General features: G+C 41.7%; 1 protein-coding gene across 1 annotated transcript in view; it reads right to left on the reverse strand.

Moving 5' to 3' along the window:
• Window positions 1-816: 816 nt before the first annotated feature.
• The window catches only part of LOC124161593 (pupal cuticle protein 36), a 361,395-nt gene continuing 348,875 nt past the window's right edge, over window positions 817-13,336 (reverse strand). The window contains exons 2-5 of the mRNA XM_046537974.1: window positions 10,081-10,328; window positions 8,805-8,947; window positions 5,550-5,891; window positions 817-2,694 (exon numbers count right to left, since the gene is read on the reverse strand). Of these exons, the coding sequence (XP_046393930.1) occupies window positions 2,677-2,694; window positions 5,550-5,891; window positions 8,805-8,947; window positions 10,081-10,291 (714 nt within the window). The 5' untranslated portion in view covers window positions 10,292-10,328 and the 3' untranslated portion in view covers window positions 817-2,676. The remainder of the gene's footprint in view (window positions 2,695-5,549; window positions 5,892-8,804; window positions 8,948-10,080; window positions 10,329-13,336) is intronic.

Genomic DNA, 13,336 nt, shown 5'->3' on the forward strand with positions numbered 1-13,336 from the left:
GTGTGTAATTTACAATTAAAAAGTAAATACAAACAAAATTACAGTCAGAAGTTACGAAAGGAGTTGGTTATATTAAAAAAGTAAAAGTAAAACAAAAAAAACTAAAATCATTATGAGCATACAAACATTTCAAACAATTTAGAAAAGGAAAAAAAAAGAAAATCTCTTCTATTATGTATGTACATGTACATACATAATAGAAGAGAATAGAAGAGTACATAGTCATAAAAAAGGAAATACATGTCATGAAATATCCAGGAAAAAAAGAGTAACAATTTGATAGCAATCATCAACATTTTTTCAAATACAATCACAAAAAACTAGCTCATAAGTACAAATATGTACAAGGTTACTGACTTTCCTTCAGAAAAATTACAGCAAGGGTATTTGAGGAGGGATCTTTTTATGGAGTAGGTTGCATATCGCACATCCAACCCCTACACACTCACCATGGCAGCATCATAATCTTCAATTGGAAATACGTACAAATGTATAAGTAATCATCAAGGCATGGTGTCAGCATCTCCTCTTCAGCAGTGCTTGAAGATGCTTACAGCAATCACAGCAGAAGATACGTCTTCAGGGCCATGCTCAGGAGGAAACCGCAAAACAAGCCAGTGGTTCAATGCAAACCTTTGTCTGAAATGTGGCCTTCTTGGTTTTTGCAGTCTCTCCCGTATTTTTTTTGAGCTAATATGTACTTTAGCATTTAGAAATTACAAAGTAAGACTTATCTCATTCATAAAATAAAAGCCATTGAAGAGGTCTTTGCTGCACACAATTATGACGTTTCTAATAATTTATTAACTCAATACATTTACAGTTTGTTGTAAATATTTTATTCATTTCATTCAAAAAACAAGTCAACTTATTTTGGAGGACAACAGATAGAATTTTATAGATCATTAAAATTTATGGACATAATTTTTCCAAACAATAATGGTAAAATGTACTACACAGTACACATGTACATATATTAATTTTTTCAGCATTTTTTATTTTTGCTTCTGAGGGTGTTGAAAGAGGCATCCTAACTATATATGCACTTTTAATGACACGGAATTACATTTCTTTGCAATGTTCCTCTGAGGATTTGTGACTATGAATGGTTCATTTTACAAACGTATGTACTTTGTACAGGAGAGCAAATTAAGTTGACTAGACGAATCCATCCTGATAGGTTCTGCCATTCATCGCTAATGCCCTCTGCTTCTGCTGAGAAGCAACTTTTCATCTTTACAATTTGCCTACAAAATCTTTTGCATAGACAGAGTGTTACTTATAGGTGAGATATCACTTGAAATCATTTTGATTATTCCTACAGAAAAAGGAGAAACATTTGGAATTGTCTGCATCTGAGGTGGAAAGAGACAGTTATTGGTTGAAGTTATAGGAAGCTAACACCAACTGAACCCATAATCTGGTTAATTGATTTTACTTTTGGTGAAATTGTTTGTAAAAATATTAATTATGTTTCATAACCTTTTAATTTCTCTTATTAAAAATTAATTTGTGTTCACAATGTTGCTAGAGTTATGAAAGCATTTTTTGTTCAAGATTACTTTAAAATTAATGGTGTTGACTAGCTTGTTTTCTTGTAAGAGGTGACAAATTGAGCTTAGGTGATGTATTAAATATGATCATAGAGAACGGAATAATTATGGAGCTCACCGCCTGGTGAATGGCGACACTTGAAATATAGCTAGTTCAGCCTCTGAAATGTAGGTGGCTCGTGGGCTCTACCACATTGGCATCGTAGTTGTAAATAGTGGCAACAAGAGCCTAACTTGTGGCATGACTTCCGTTATGTTCCAGCCTGTGGCCACACCATATTCCATGAGCAAGGTTTCATCGTTTAAGATTGAGAAGTTCTTCTGCATGCTTGTCACCAAGCTTATTTACTCAATTGCAAGTGTTGCAATAAATTGTAGCCAATTCAAGAAAAAAATAAGAAAAGGCAAAATTATCAAATGCCTCTCACAAGGAATATGAGATGGGGGCTTGATTATAAGAATGTTACGGAAAAATGCTTCCAAGCCATTGTCAGTGGAAGCCTCACTAAAGAGCCACCTACATTTCAGCAGCAGAACTCGCTCAATTTCGTGTTACACTGCGGTGACCACTTTTTTCTTCCCCTGTGGTGTGGCTATCAATCACAATCTAATAAGTAAACAGTTTGCTAGATCTTATGAGCAGTCTTCACTTCTGGTATTGACAAGAAATAAGAGCGGGAAACAATTATGCGATCTAGGCCACCAGTTAAGAAAGATACCCTCTAGAAGATTTTAATGAGACGCGCACACTACAATCAATGAAACACTCCTTGGAGTAATGTAATCAATTGAATACTTGGTGTCATTGGTGGGCAAGCAATGATTATTATGACAGTCAGTAGCCGATCCAGCAGCTCATAAAATATATTATTTAGAGTCAACAGCACATTCTTTTATCATTCATCAAAGGAGCAAACATACATAAGCTGGGAGTAGATTTTGATTGTACTGGGAGTAGATTTAGTAGATAAGGAAATGTGATAGCACAAACATAGGGGTTGCATGTAAATAAATCTTAGGGAGAGACCAGTTATTATAAATATATTGAGCAGGACACTCCAGTATGCCTATAGGTGTTGTTGCTGACGCTTTTGCCCCTGCAGCTCGTCTCCATTGTGGGCTCCTACATGGAAGATGGAGCCTGCAAAGAAATGGGAGTATGACCATCATCATGAATGGAGTAACTGACGAGGTACATTTACAAAGAATAATGCCCTGATTTCAATGAAATCCAGGTGGCTTATGAGAAAAAGTTTACAGTTTCTAATGAATCGTAGAATTCAGCTGGTGGCCCCATATCAATGGACAGACAATTATTCCTTAGCACAAGAAAACGGTGGTGGGCAGGAGCTGCTCTCCTCGTGGGAGATTATTGCTTGTGGAGACAGTGAATGTGATTTCACCAATTCATGTGGGCTGCATATTTTACCAATTTTGATTTTATCTCATCTCCTGGGTCATGAGAGCTCACAAAGGTTCATTGTAGATATTGTCCCACTGTAATCTGCGAGCCTACCAAGCTTAATTGAAATCGTTAGACATTGTAAATGTTCCTTTTGAGTAAAATTAACTGTTTCCAGCAAGCATTACTTTTCAGTTGCATTTGAAGCACTCAACAATTTCATGAAATGTACCCATTGCTCTCTGAAAGTTATTGTTACAATGCATTTGGTAGATGCTTTACCGGACCACATATTTTAAGATGCCTATGCCATGAAACAAGTGTAACACATGCCGAGTTACTGTAATGGCCCAATTTTAATAATGTACGCAAATTATATTACATTACACACGATGGAATACTTGAAAGGCCCAAGTTAATCTCTCGGCCTATTCCATTTATGAGTTAGAATTAAGTTGATTGTATGGTGAATTCTGAGAAAAAGTGGTCAAATATCTCATTGGAGTTTGCTTTAATCATTACTATTCATGTTTTTGGTCAGTTAAAGTATATTTTATGTGGAAAATTTTACCGATCAATCTATCTGGCCTGTCTACCCTCTCTTGAAGTACTTCCCTCTTCAATTCAAAATAAGGCCTACTCCCTTTCATTATACATATCTATAAATTCTATTCTCTTCCGTCCTCTCCCTCATTGACTCATTACACTACTCTACTAACATTCTACTCCTTAGCACTGTTTTCAACATACCCTCACCATTAAGTACTCGCTCCACCTAAACCCTCTCTCACCTCCAGACCTCAACTAGACGCTTTCTCTCCTCACCCACCATGGCCGGCACTTCATAATTCCTCTTCCTCTCCATCCACCTTCATACCCACATTTTCAATGCTTGTAGTGTCTTCTCTTTCTACCTCTTCAACATCCTCGTTTGCTCACCATAAAGCACTACTCTCCAGACAAGACTCTTTCCTAGCCTTTTCTATTAACTCTTGCATAATGATCCTATCATCAGCTCTTTTCTGTTCATAAGCGCCTCCTATGCTTATTCAATTCTCTTCCCAATGTCCTCATTGCACTGTCCATTTCCTCTGATGTGCTGTTGAACTGATCCACCGTCTAAAGTCAGCGACCGCCTACTCTTACCTTGTTTCTCACATTCCTAGCTCAGAATACTTTCCAAAACCACATAGCGTTGGTCTCCTCCTCTAGATTGATCCTCATGCCATATTCCTCACAACACTTCTCCACTGCATCCACTAGAGCTAATAGCTGTCTTGCTGACTGGCTGATCAACGCCTGATTCACCACAAACCTCACTGTTTCAAGCATCGCTACTCCCTCTTTAACTCCAGCTACCAACTCATCCCTTGCCTCTCTTATCCTCTGTGTACAAGTTAAAAAGCTCTTGCGATGGTGGACACTATGGTAGCCTCACTATGCACGGCCTTCTTTGGATTACTCAAAGTGGCTACTGCGTCAGCTCCTGGTTAAAAGTAAAAGGAATTATTTCTTCAATTAAGGAGTTTTAAATTGTAGTTTAACAAAACTCATCCAGCTGTGTTGCCGGGGCCTGGAATGCTATTAAAAAAATGTCAAAAATTTCACTATACATACCTTTTAAAATTTTAACTAGTACTTGCAGCTATTGAAAAATGTTTAACAGTGGCTATAACTCAGAGCCCATTCAATCTCTTTTCCCTTTTCTAATCATTTCTACAAGCTTCCTAGTCGTTAACACATGAAGTCATTGCATAACTTCCACTGAGATTATTTGCAAAATACTCGTTTCGTTGTCTTTACAAAATTTTCAAATGTTGTTCTAATATTGTGCAGAAATAAATTCAGTGGAAACATTTCTGTGTCACACATCACTAATATATTTTATAGTAATCTACCGATTAAGGTAGGTTTCCATGGAGTACGCAAGAAGTGATCTGGGAGCCCCCCTTTCCTTCCAGCACTACCTTTTTTAATTTACAGTAAGGCCTAATCCCTTTCAATCTATCGAAAAATCCTATTCTTTTCCTTCCCCTCCCTCGTTTCCCTAACATTCTACCCTCTAACACCTTTTCCAACGTCCTCTCCCCGCTAAGCACTAACTCCATCCATACCTTCTGTCTACTCCATATCTCATCTAAAAGCTGCCTCTCCTCACCCACCATATCCAGCACTTTGTCGTTCCTTTTCCTCTTTGTCCATTTCACCCTCTCCATTCTTTTCCATACCCACATCTCAAATGTCTCCAATCTTCTCTCGTCTGATTTCCTCAGTGTCCACGTTTCTGCTCTGTAGAGAGCTACACTCCAAATCAAACTCTTCACTAACCTTTTCTTTAAAATCTTACATAACGATCCTCTCAGAAGCTCCTTCCCGTTCATGGATGCCTCCTTTGCTAATGCAATTCTCTTCCTAATGTCCTTACTACTGTGTCCATTTTCCTCTAATGACATCTCTAATGGAAGCATTTCTGTGTCATACATCACTAATACCAATAATAGTTTCCACGTATCACGCAAGAGAGCATCGCGTTACCAGGTCTGGGATCCCGATGAGGGTGGGGAGTGCCGTGAGGATGGCCCGTCCGCTCTTACCTTGGGCCCGTCCGCCGCTTCCCTCTTCCCGATGCTCTTGAGCAGCTCCCGGTTGGCCTGTATCTGGTCCTCGGACTCCCGCATCCGTCGCCGCGCTATCTCCAGCAGGAGCCTTTGGCGGAGCACGTCGAGGGGGTTGACGATGGAGAGGGAGGGGCCCTCGCTGAGGCCGCGGCCCCCGCCGCCGAGCGCCCTGCCGCCGCCCCCCGCGGCGCCCCCGTAGGCCCCCACGCGCATGCCGGTCGACCCCGCGAACCCGCCTCCGACTCCGCCCGTCCTCACCCGCGATCCGCCCGCTCCGGATATGAAGCCATCCCGCTTGCGACGGCCGCCCACCGCATCCTGGAAATACGAAGAGGCGTTGCGTTGGAACCACCCGGTCGGAATTCGATTGAGTTTTGAGCGCATTTGCTTATCGTGTTGCCTGTGTTGTGCTGGCAGGAAACTTCATTCCATAAGCACTAGTCATTTCGGAACAGTATTAGCGTCAATAAATTCATATTTTTTCCATAAAATTCACAAACAATTTCATCTAAATAATACATATTTTCTATTGTTTCATTTTTATGTAGTTTAATGGATCTGTGTTTTTACATCTTAGAGTTGTTATTTTTCTCTTTTTTTCAAGATGCAATTTTTTTCTTTTCTTTTTCTACCTCGCTTTCTTTAATTATTTTTTTACAATTGACATTGGTAAAATTAGGAAAAAGTTAAAGGAATAGGAAAGACTCTAAGAGGAATTGGATTAGGCAGTGTAAATTTTATGTAGTTGGAACTGGTGGGTCATTGTTCATTGTCTTGGGTCCTGATTTTATTACCGCTACCTTCTTGGTTTTTTGTATAGACTGTGGATGATTCTTATGTCATGGTAGAGAACTCCAATTTCTTTCAGGATTCCAAGCATTGTGTTCCAATCCACGTCGTCAAATGCCTTCTCTAAGGCTAACGTTGGCTTGTTCTTTTCCATTTTCTTCTCTATGAGTAGCGTAAGGTCCAATATTACTTCTCGTGTGCTTTTGCTATTTCTGAATCCAAATTGGTCCTCATTCAAGTACTCTTCAGCTCTTCGTTCCATTCTTCTGAAGATGATCTTGTCAATAGCTTGGGCATAAGTGTTGTCAGGCTTATGGTCTTAAAATCTTCGCACTTCTCCGCTCTTTTCTTCTCAGGAATTGAGATCATAATGTTTCTCTCGAAGTCCTTTGGTATCTCACAGTTGAAATACATTTCACTAATGATTTTGTCTTTTCACCTGAATTTTGGATTATCTCTACTGGTGTGCCCATCATAAACTCCAGATGTTTTATTCCTTTATTGCGGCATCAAATTTTTATTTCAAGATTGAAGCTCCCATATGATTTTTTTCCTTCTTTTTCGGTAGCTTTTGCTCCCAGACGCCGTTTCCTTTGTACAGCCGTTGCAGATATTCTTTCCATCTCTTGTCTTGGTCTTCGTTTTCAATGATTACATGCTTTTCTCTTAGGTTATCACATACAAAGTGTATTTCCTTGAAGTAGTTCCTTATTACTATCCTATAATCCAGGGGCGCAGCTAGGAATTAAGACTGGGGGAAGTTTAGGTGCAACTAATACCGGGGTGTGTGGGGGTATGGAATACACACCAGGATAAGCGGTTGGTGTGAGATTAAAAAATGGCGGAATTTTAAGATAAATTGTTCAAAATGGTGAGTTTTACGGCTTTCTGAGGGGGTATTTTATTAATCCTTACACTATTCTATTTGTAATATCAGTCCATCTTAGTAAAATGGATTAAACTTAAAAATTTCTCCGAGCTCTGAGGGGGGGGGGGTTTATAAACTCCCCCTCGCTGCGCCACAGCTATGAACGACTTATACTTATCCATGCACAAGATTGTTCTGTATGTCTCCACATATACTTTTCATCCACATTCCTTTAGCCTTTTTCGCTTTATGACACATCTCGTTTCTGCAACCATTCTGTTTTCACGTTCTTGTACTTTCTTCGATGAGATCTAACACTTCCAGCGTGATCCATAGTTTTTTCTTGACGACTGTTAGTCTGCCAAGAACTTCTTCAAACGCTACATGTGACCCACTTAATTTTAATATTTCTTCAGATCTCTTCCACTGATTTCTTTCTCTCATTATCCCATTTGCGTGCTATTTTGTTCTCCACAACTTCTTCAAATGACAGTTCATCCTCCTTCAATTTTTCAACCCGGCAGATGCTTTATTTACCGATTTCCTCAAGTTTTTAAAGTATAGGGTAATCTGGACAAATGTCAGGGAATCAAGGCTGGGAAGCAATGGCTGAATCATGGCTGGAAAGCAAGGAAATGTCAGAGATTCTCATCTATGGCTTGAGGAAAATTTGATGCATTGACGAATGGATCAAAATAACCACTGCGCTATCCGCACGCCAAGGACTTTTTTCCATTAATTCAACTGAATTGGAGCTCACTACTTGGGAGTTATTCTATCCGTGTATTGCAAAGATGAGCATGTTAAAAATAACCTGTTCTCAAATTCAGGGACTCGGATAGGAATTAACGCCAGGGGGGATAGACGCAACTAATACTGGGGAGCATGGAATACCCGCTAGGGTAGGCAGGAGGTGTAGGGGCCCTCCACAGAAAATTTATAAGATAAAAATGGGTTCAAAATGGAGAGTTTTACGGCTTTCTGAAGGATATTTTATTAATCCTCACACTTTTACTGTTAATATTAGTCAAATTAAGTAAAATGAATTAAACTTAAAAATTTCTCTGAGCTCTGGGGGGTGGGGTGTTTATCCCCCAAAACCCCCCTTGCTGCGCCACTGGTCAAATGAATGTGGTATTTATTTGACTCTTGCCTTCAAAAATATTATATAATTATCATAAGGATAGTTTCAAAAGTCAGGGTAAAAGTCAAGGATTGTTAGTAAATGTTTCGACCGCCAGAATCCTTGACCCATTTAACTAAATGCTAAGTCAAACGCCACTTGCTAAAAATCGCCAACTCCCAAAATGGAGGAAAATTATGGTCATTAAGAATTATGTGTCATTAATTAAAATTAAGTATTGATTTTGTAGTATTATTTTATTAGCCTGGGTGAAATTGTAAAAAATGATTTGGTGAATGCAAGAGTAATGAGGATCTGCGCCGCGAACGCTGTGTTCACCAGCCGAGCTGAGATCCGTCTGACTGACTGCGAGTTCACTGCCATTCGCATAGGGTGCGTTGCGATTGCCATAAGCATGGTGTCGATGGGAGCGTTGGCTGTCTGCGCTCACCTGCGGGTCGTCGAGGGGCCTCCGTCCCTGGGCCCTGGGCCTCGCTCCTTCCGCGCCCACCTCCGTCAGCAGGAAGAGGTCGGGACTCCTGGGGGTCTCCCACTCCTCCGCTCCAGCCGGCACCCGACCGCCTCCCAGCAACGCTGAAAATGCAACACCATTCATTCATCATTCAGATCATCCAGATCTACGAGCAACCCCGAAAGCCAAGGGAATTCATCTTCGGAGCTACGACTAAATCTGGGCCAATGCACGGCAGTAAATTCGGATGAAAAAGCAAAAGTACGAATAAAAAATATAACCCACTGTTGCAAAGAGTTGTCAGTCGAGCGCAAAGTGGGCGACTTTGAGAATGAAAAGTCGACCCCTAACAATGGACGAACGGAGTGCTAAGTCGACTTTCGACTTCAACTTTCCAACACTGAACTCAAAACAATGTAATGCTATTGCTCTCTACCTAAATGAAGCCAAGAAATTGCGAATCACGTCATCTTGAGATGGACCTTACAATCGACCTCTGCTCATTTTCCCATTAAATAAGCGTAGGGGTCGGTATAGGCGGATTTAGGGGGAGGGGCACAGGGGCACGCGCAGACGGTCAATAAATAGACAGCATTTTTAAAACGGTTATCATTATATATGAGAAGATCTTTCGCCTGGCAGACCCTTGTGCCCTCCCACAAAAGAATCCTGGATCCGCTCTCGGGAGCCAGCCATGTTTGGAGAGCCCAAACGATCTTCAGTGTGCAACAACGGCTCCCCCCGTTTGCGGTGCATGGCAACCGGTATTCCATTTTTTAACAGTTGCCTGCTTTCCAATCCCAAAGATCAACTTTGCGTCAGCAGGGAATCTAATAGGAAAAATTCCAATCCAAGGATAGCATCTTGGAGTATCACATTTTGTTACTTGAGTCATGGACGTACCCAGCTAGGAGGGCAGGAGGGTGTAACTGCCCCCTCCCACTCCCTAGAAGCAAAAATCGCAAATGTCTTTCAGGAAAATAACATTTAATCAAGCAAATAATTTTAAAAACTAATAAAGAGCTGCTGCGGTTTCCTTAAAATGTTGGTTTCTATCACCTTTTCCATGCTTATATCTTACCTATAACTTGAACAACCATGCCCCCCCCCCTAGTTTTGATCCTGGGTACGCCCTTGAGAATAAATAATACGGTCATGCGATTGGCCGCCGCCGTGTTTCTTTAGTGAGATTGGTGTCTCCGTGAGCATCCAAATAATCGAATGTTATTCGCGGGAGTCTTTCAGGCTGTCTCACCGTGTAGTCGACTGTCGTCTTCTGCGGGCGACGCCAAGTACGGCGCCTCTCCCAAGTTCTCGAGGGCGCCGGTGGGCGGCGCCTCGGCGTCCGCCCAGGGCACCAGCAGCGAGAGGAGCGGGGGTGCGGCATAGAGCGGGTGCGGCAGCAGCAGCGCCAGCAGCAGCAGCAGAGGCAGGGCCGGCCCTGGCCGCCCCTTGGCCCAAGACATGGCTCCGCACTCGACGCGACTCACCACGAAGTAACGACTGCGGAACAAAAGAGGCAAGCAATCAGTCACATCATCAGCGTACACTCTATACCCTGCGTGCCACCTCTGGGGTGTCTGGCAGGGGGTGACCAATCACCAGCATGCAGCACTCAAGAGGATCTCCGTATGCACACCACTCGGACGTAAGAATATATATTTCATATGATAACAAATACACGTGAAAATTCACGCAAAGTCAAAATTTGCCAGCGGTCATATTATAAATCCATACAAGGTTTGAACAATGGAAAGAGTGCAATGAGTTGCGCTAGCGCGTGACGCCGTTAATTTCATAAATCAAGAGACCGTTGGGATACACCTTACGTTTGTTTTGCCATGTCCAAATATTTAATCCATATTGCGTAAGATATAAACAATCGTTGAAGGACAGGTGGAAGGGAAGAAAGGCAAGGGTCGGCCCCGAATGAGTTACATGGGACAAAGGGTTATATAGGATGTGAAAGAGAAGAAATACGTCGCAATGAAAAGGTTAGCGGATAAGAAGAGAAATGGAGAGCTGCGTATTCTGAAATGAATGTTCGTAAATATCTCTAGAATGCCATGAAAATCGGTTAAAACAAGCTGTTGAACTAGTAAGTAACAGGTTTCTGTCGATATCTCACCTTGAAAAAGCCCAACATTTGCGGACCAAAAAATCGATTTTGTTTCCAGAGTCGCTGATGATCTCCTCGAATTTACACTCTACTAGGCTTCGATTTAGTTTTAATCCTAATACCTCGAAGTGTATCGATGAATTTTTTGTATAATCCTACATAAACACTAAATTTTGCTCCGTAGGAGTGGCGAACACAGCGATTCGGTCGTTCAAGTCAATCAATATTAATGGAAAGAATGAGAGAAGCGTTGAATAACTGTGTGTATTGCTGGTTTCACTTCTGGGCGTGGTTGGTAAGTGAATGAGGTAGAGCAGGGAGATCCAGCATTGAGAAGATCTCAGAGTGTACCCAAACCAAATACTCGCACGTGCTGTGCATCAGCCATGTTTATTCCTCGAAGGATTTTGCTCAATCCTAAGATGGGTTGGCAGCATCCTGAATGGTTGCCACTCTCCCTTCTCTCCCTCGTCTCTCCACCTTCTTTCTCTTCATTTCCTCGTAGCTTTTGCATCCTACATTATTTGCTCCATGAACTGGAGCCGCGGTCTTCCTCTGGGCCTTTTGCCATCAACACGTCGCTCCAGGACTATCAATGGAATTCCTCCATGCCTCATTATATGCCCATTAAGTTGCACTCCTTCTATTTACGACCGATTTGCCAATATGCTTCTTTTCTCATTCATTCGAGTCAATATTTCTTCATGTGATTTTCGGTCTGTCCGCTTAATTTTTAGCATTCTTTAGTAATATCATGGTTGGAATTAAGTCGGTCTCCTCTTATCTATTGACCCTGAGTCCATTTTTAACAGCCATATAATGACACGCTCCATGTGTTAGCTTGAAGAATTCTTTTCCTAACTTCAAGGCCCTAACTTCTGGATGTTCAAATTTGACTCTTTGTATTCAATGCCACTTTTGCCCGCGCGATCCTGCTTCTTATATATATATACCGCATTCCTTCCATGTCGCGTGGTCTTACTCCCTTGATAGGTGTGTGACGTTACGTCGTAAAATCTGGTTGATTTTTCACGTAAGTCCAGACAGGGGAAATACTCCAACCGTCGGTCACATGCTGGATCAGGGTAAGACTCCACAAACAGAAAAACAGCTCACAAGAAAAAGGTAGCCAAAAACAATTTACGAGTTATTACCGTACGATATCTATTCAAAGTAGAGTATTCAAAAAATCAGAAGTATTACAGAAAACAATGATAGTAAATTCATGATCCCAAAGGAAACATTACCAGCAGAAAATTGCTCTAAAAATCTCATGGCTCACAAGACATGTGACTCCCAGCAGGTCTCGACCAGAAAAAGCTTGCCTATGCAAGGCGAGACAGCATTTGAGGGGAGGGCTTCTTCCAGGGAGTGGAGGGGTAGCCAGGCGAATTCAACAACCGCCCACTGATGCGTCACTGCCCCTGCAGAAACGGCCGCTCCACAAAACACCATTCCCTGGTTTTGAGACAACAGCCAGCACCCAGAATTTTCCCCTCAACTTCTGGGTTGAGACATCAGAGGAATCGTTCATTGGAACACATGGAGGGGAAGGAGATACTGGGGTGAGGTGTTGGAGGGAGAGAGAGTTTGTGATAGGACAATGGTAAAACTTCTCACTCCAAGTGCAATACTAAGGCCTTAGCACCGATTTCCCCTTGCTTGCCAAGGAGAAGTATTTCTCCGCAGTAGTCCTATATAAGTCTTGCATTGCAGGTAGGTTGGTTCGGGGTTGGTTCGGGGTTGTTTCGGGGCTGTTTCAGAGGCTGATTCCAGAGGCTGAGTTTCCAGAGGCAGGGTTTTCAGAGACAGGATTTTCCAGAGACAGGATTTTGCAGAGACAGGATTTTGCTACAGGCCTTTTGCGCGAAAAATCCTTTGCGCGAAAAAACCTTAGCGCGAAAAGTTCTTGGCGGGAGAAGTTCTGCGGATAAGTTCGGAGGAAGTTCGAGGAAGTTCGAAGGAATTTCTGGGGGGGGGGGTACCAGAAATTTTTGGGGGGGGGGGACACTAAAAAATGCCACATCCTCTGTGGGAAAATGACCACAAAAATTGCTTGAACTTGGGGACCAAGACACGTCCACCAAGAACTGATTAATGCCTAGAAAACTTATCGAGGCATCACAGGTCCACTGGTTTTCACTGGATGAACCCCCACTGTTTAACCCCCCATGGAATTTACAAAAAACCATTATTCAGTGGTTAGAATTGAACTGAATATTGAAAAGTTTATTGATTGAGGTAACAGTATTCAAGAAATATCACTCAAAAATAGTTTTGACAAGAACATACATTTTTATCACTCTGTAAATAATAACCTCAGAAGTGATGTTTGGAATTCAACAGAATTCTTAAGTGAGTAACATGACATAATTACAAGAGTGAGACAAGA

This window comes from Ischnura elegans, chromosome 6 (assembly GCF_921293095.1).
Source record: "Ischnura elegans chromosome 6, ioIscEleg1.1, whole genome shotgun sequence".
In the NCBI taxonomy this organism is placed as follows: Eukaryota; Metazoa; Arthropoda; class Insecta; order Odonata; family Coenagrionidae; genus Ischnura; species Ischnura elegans.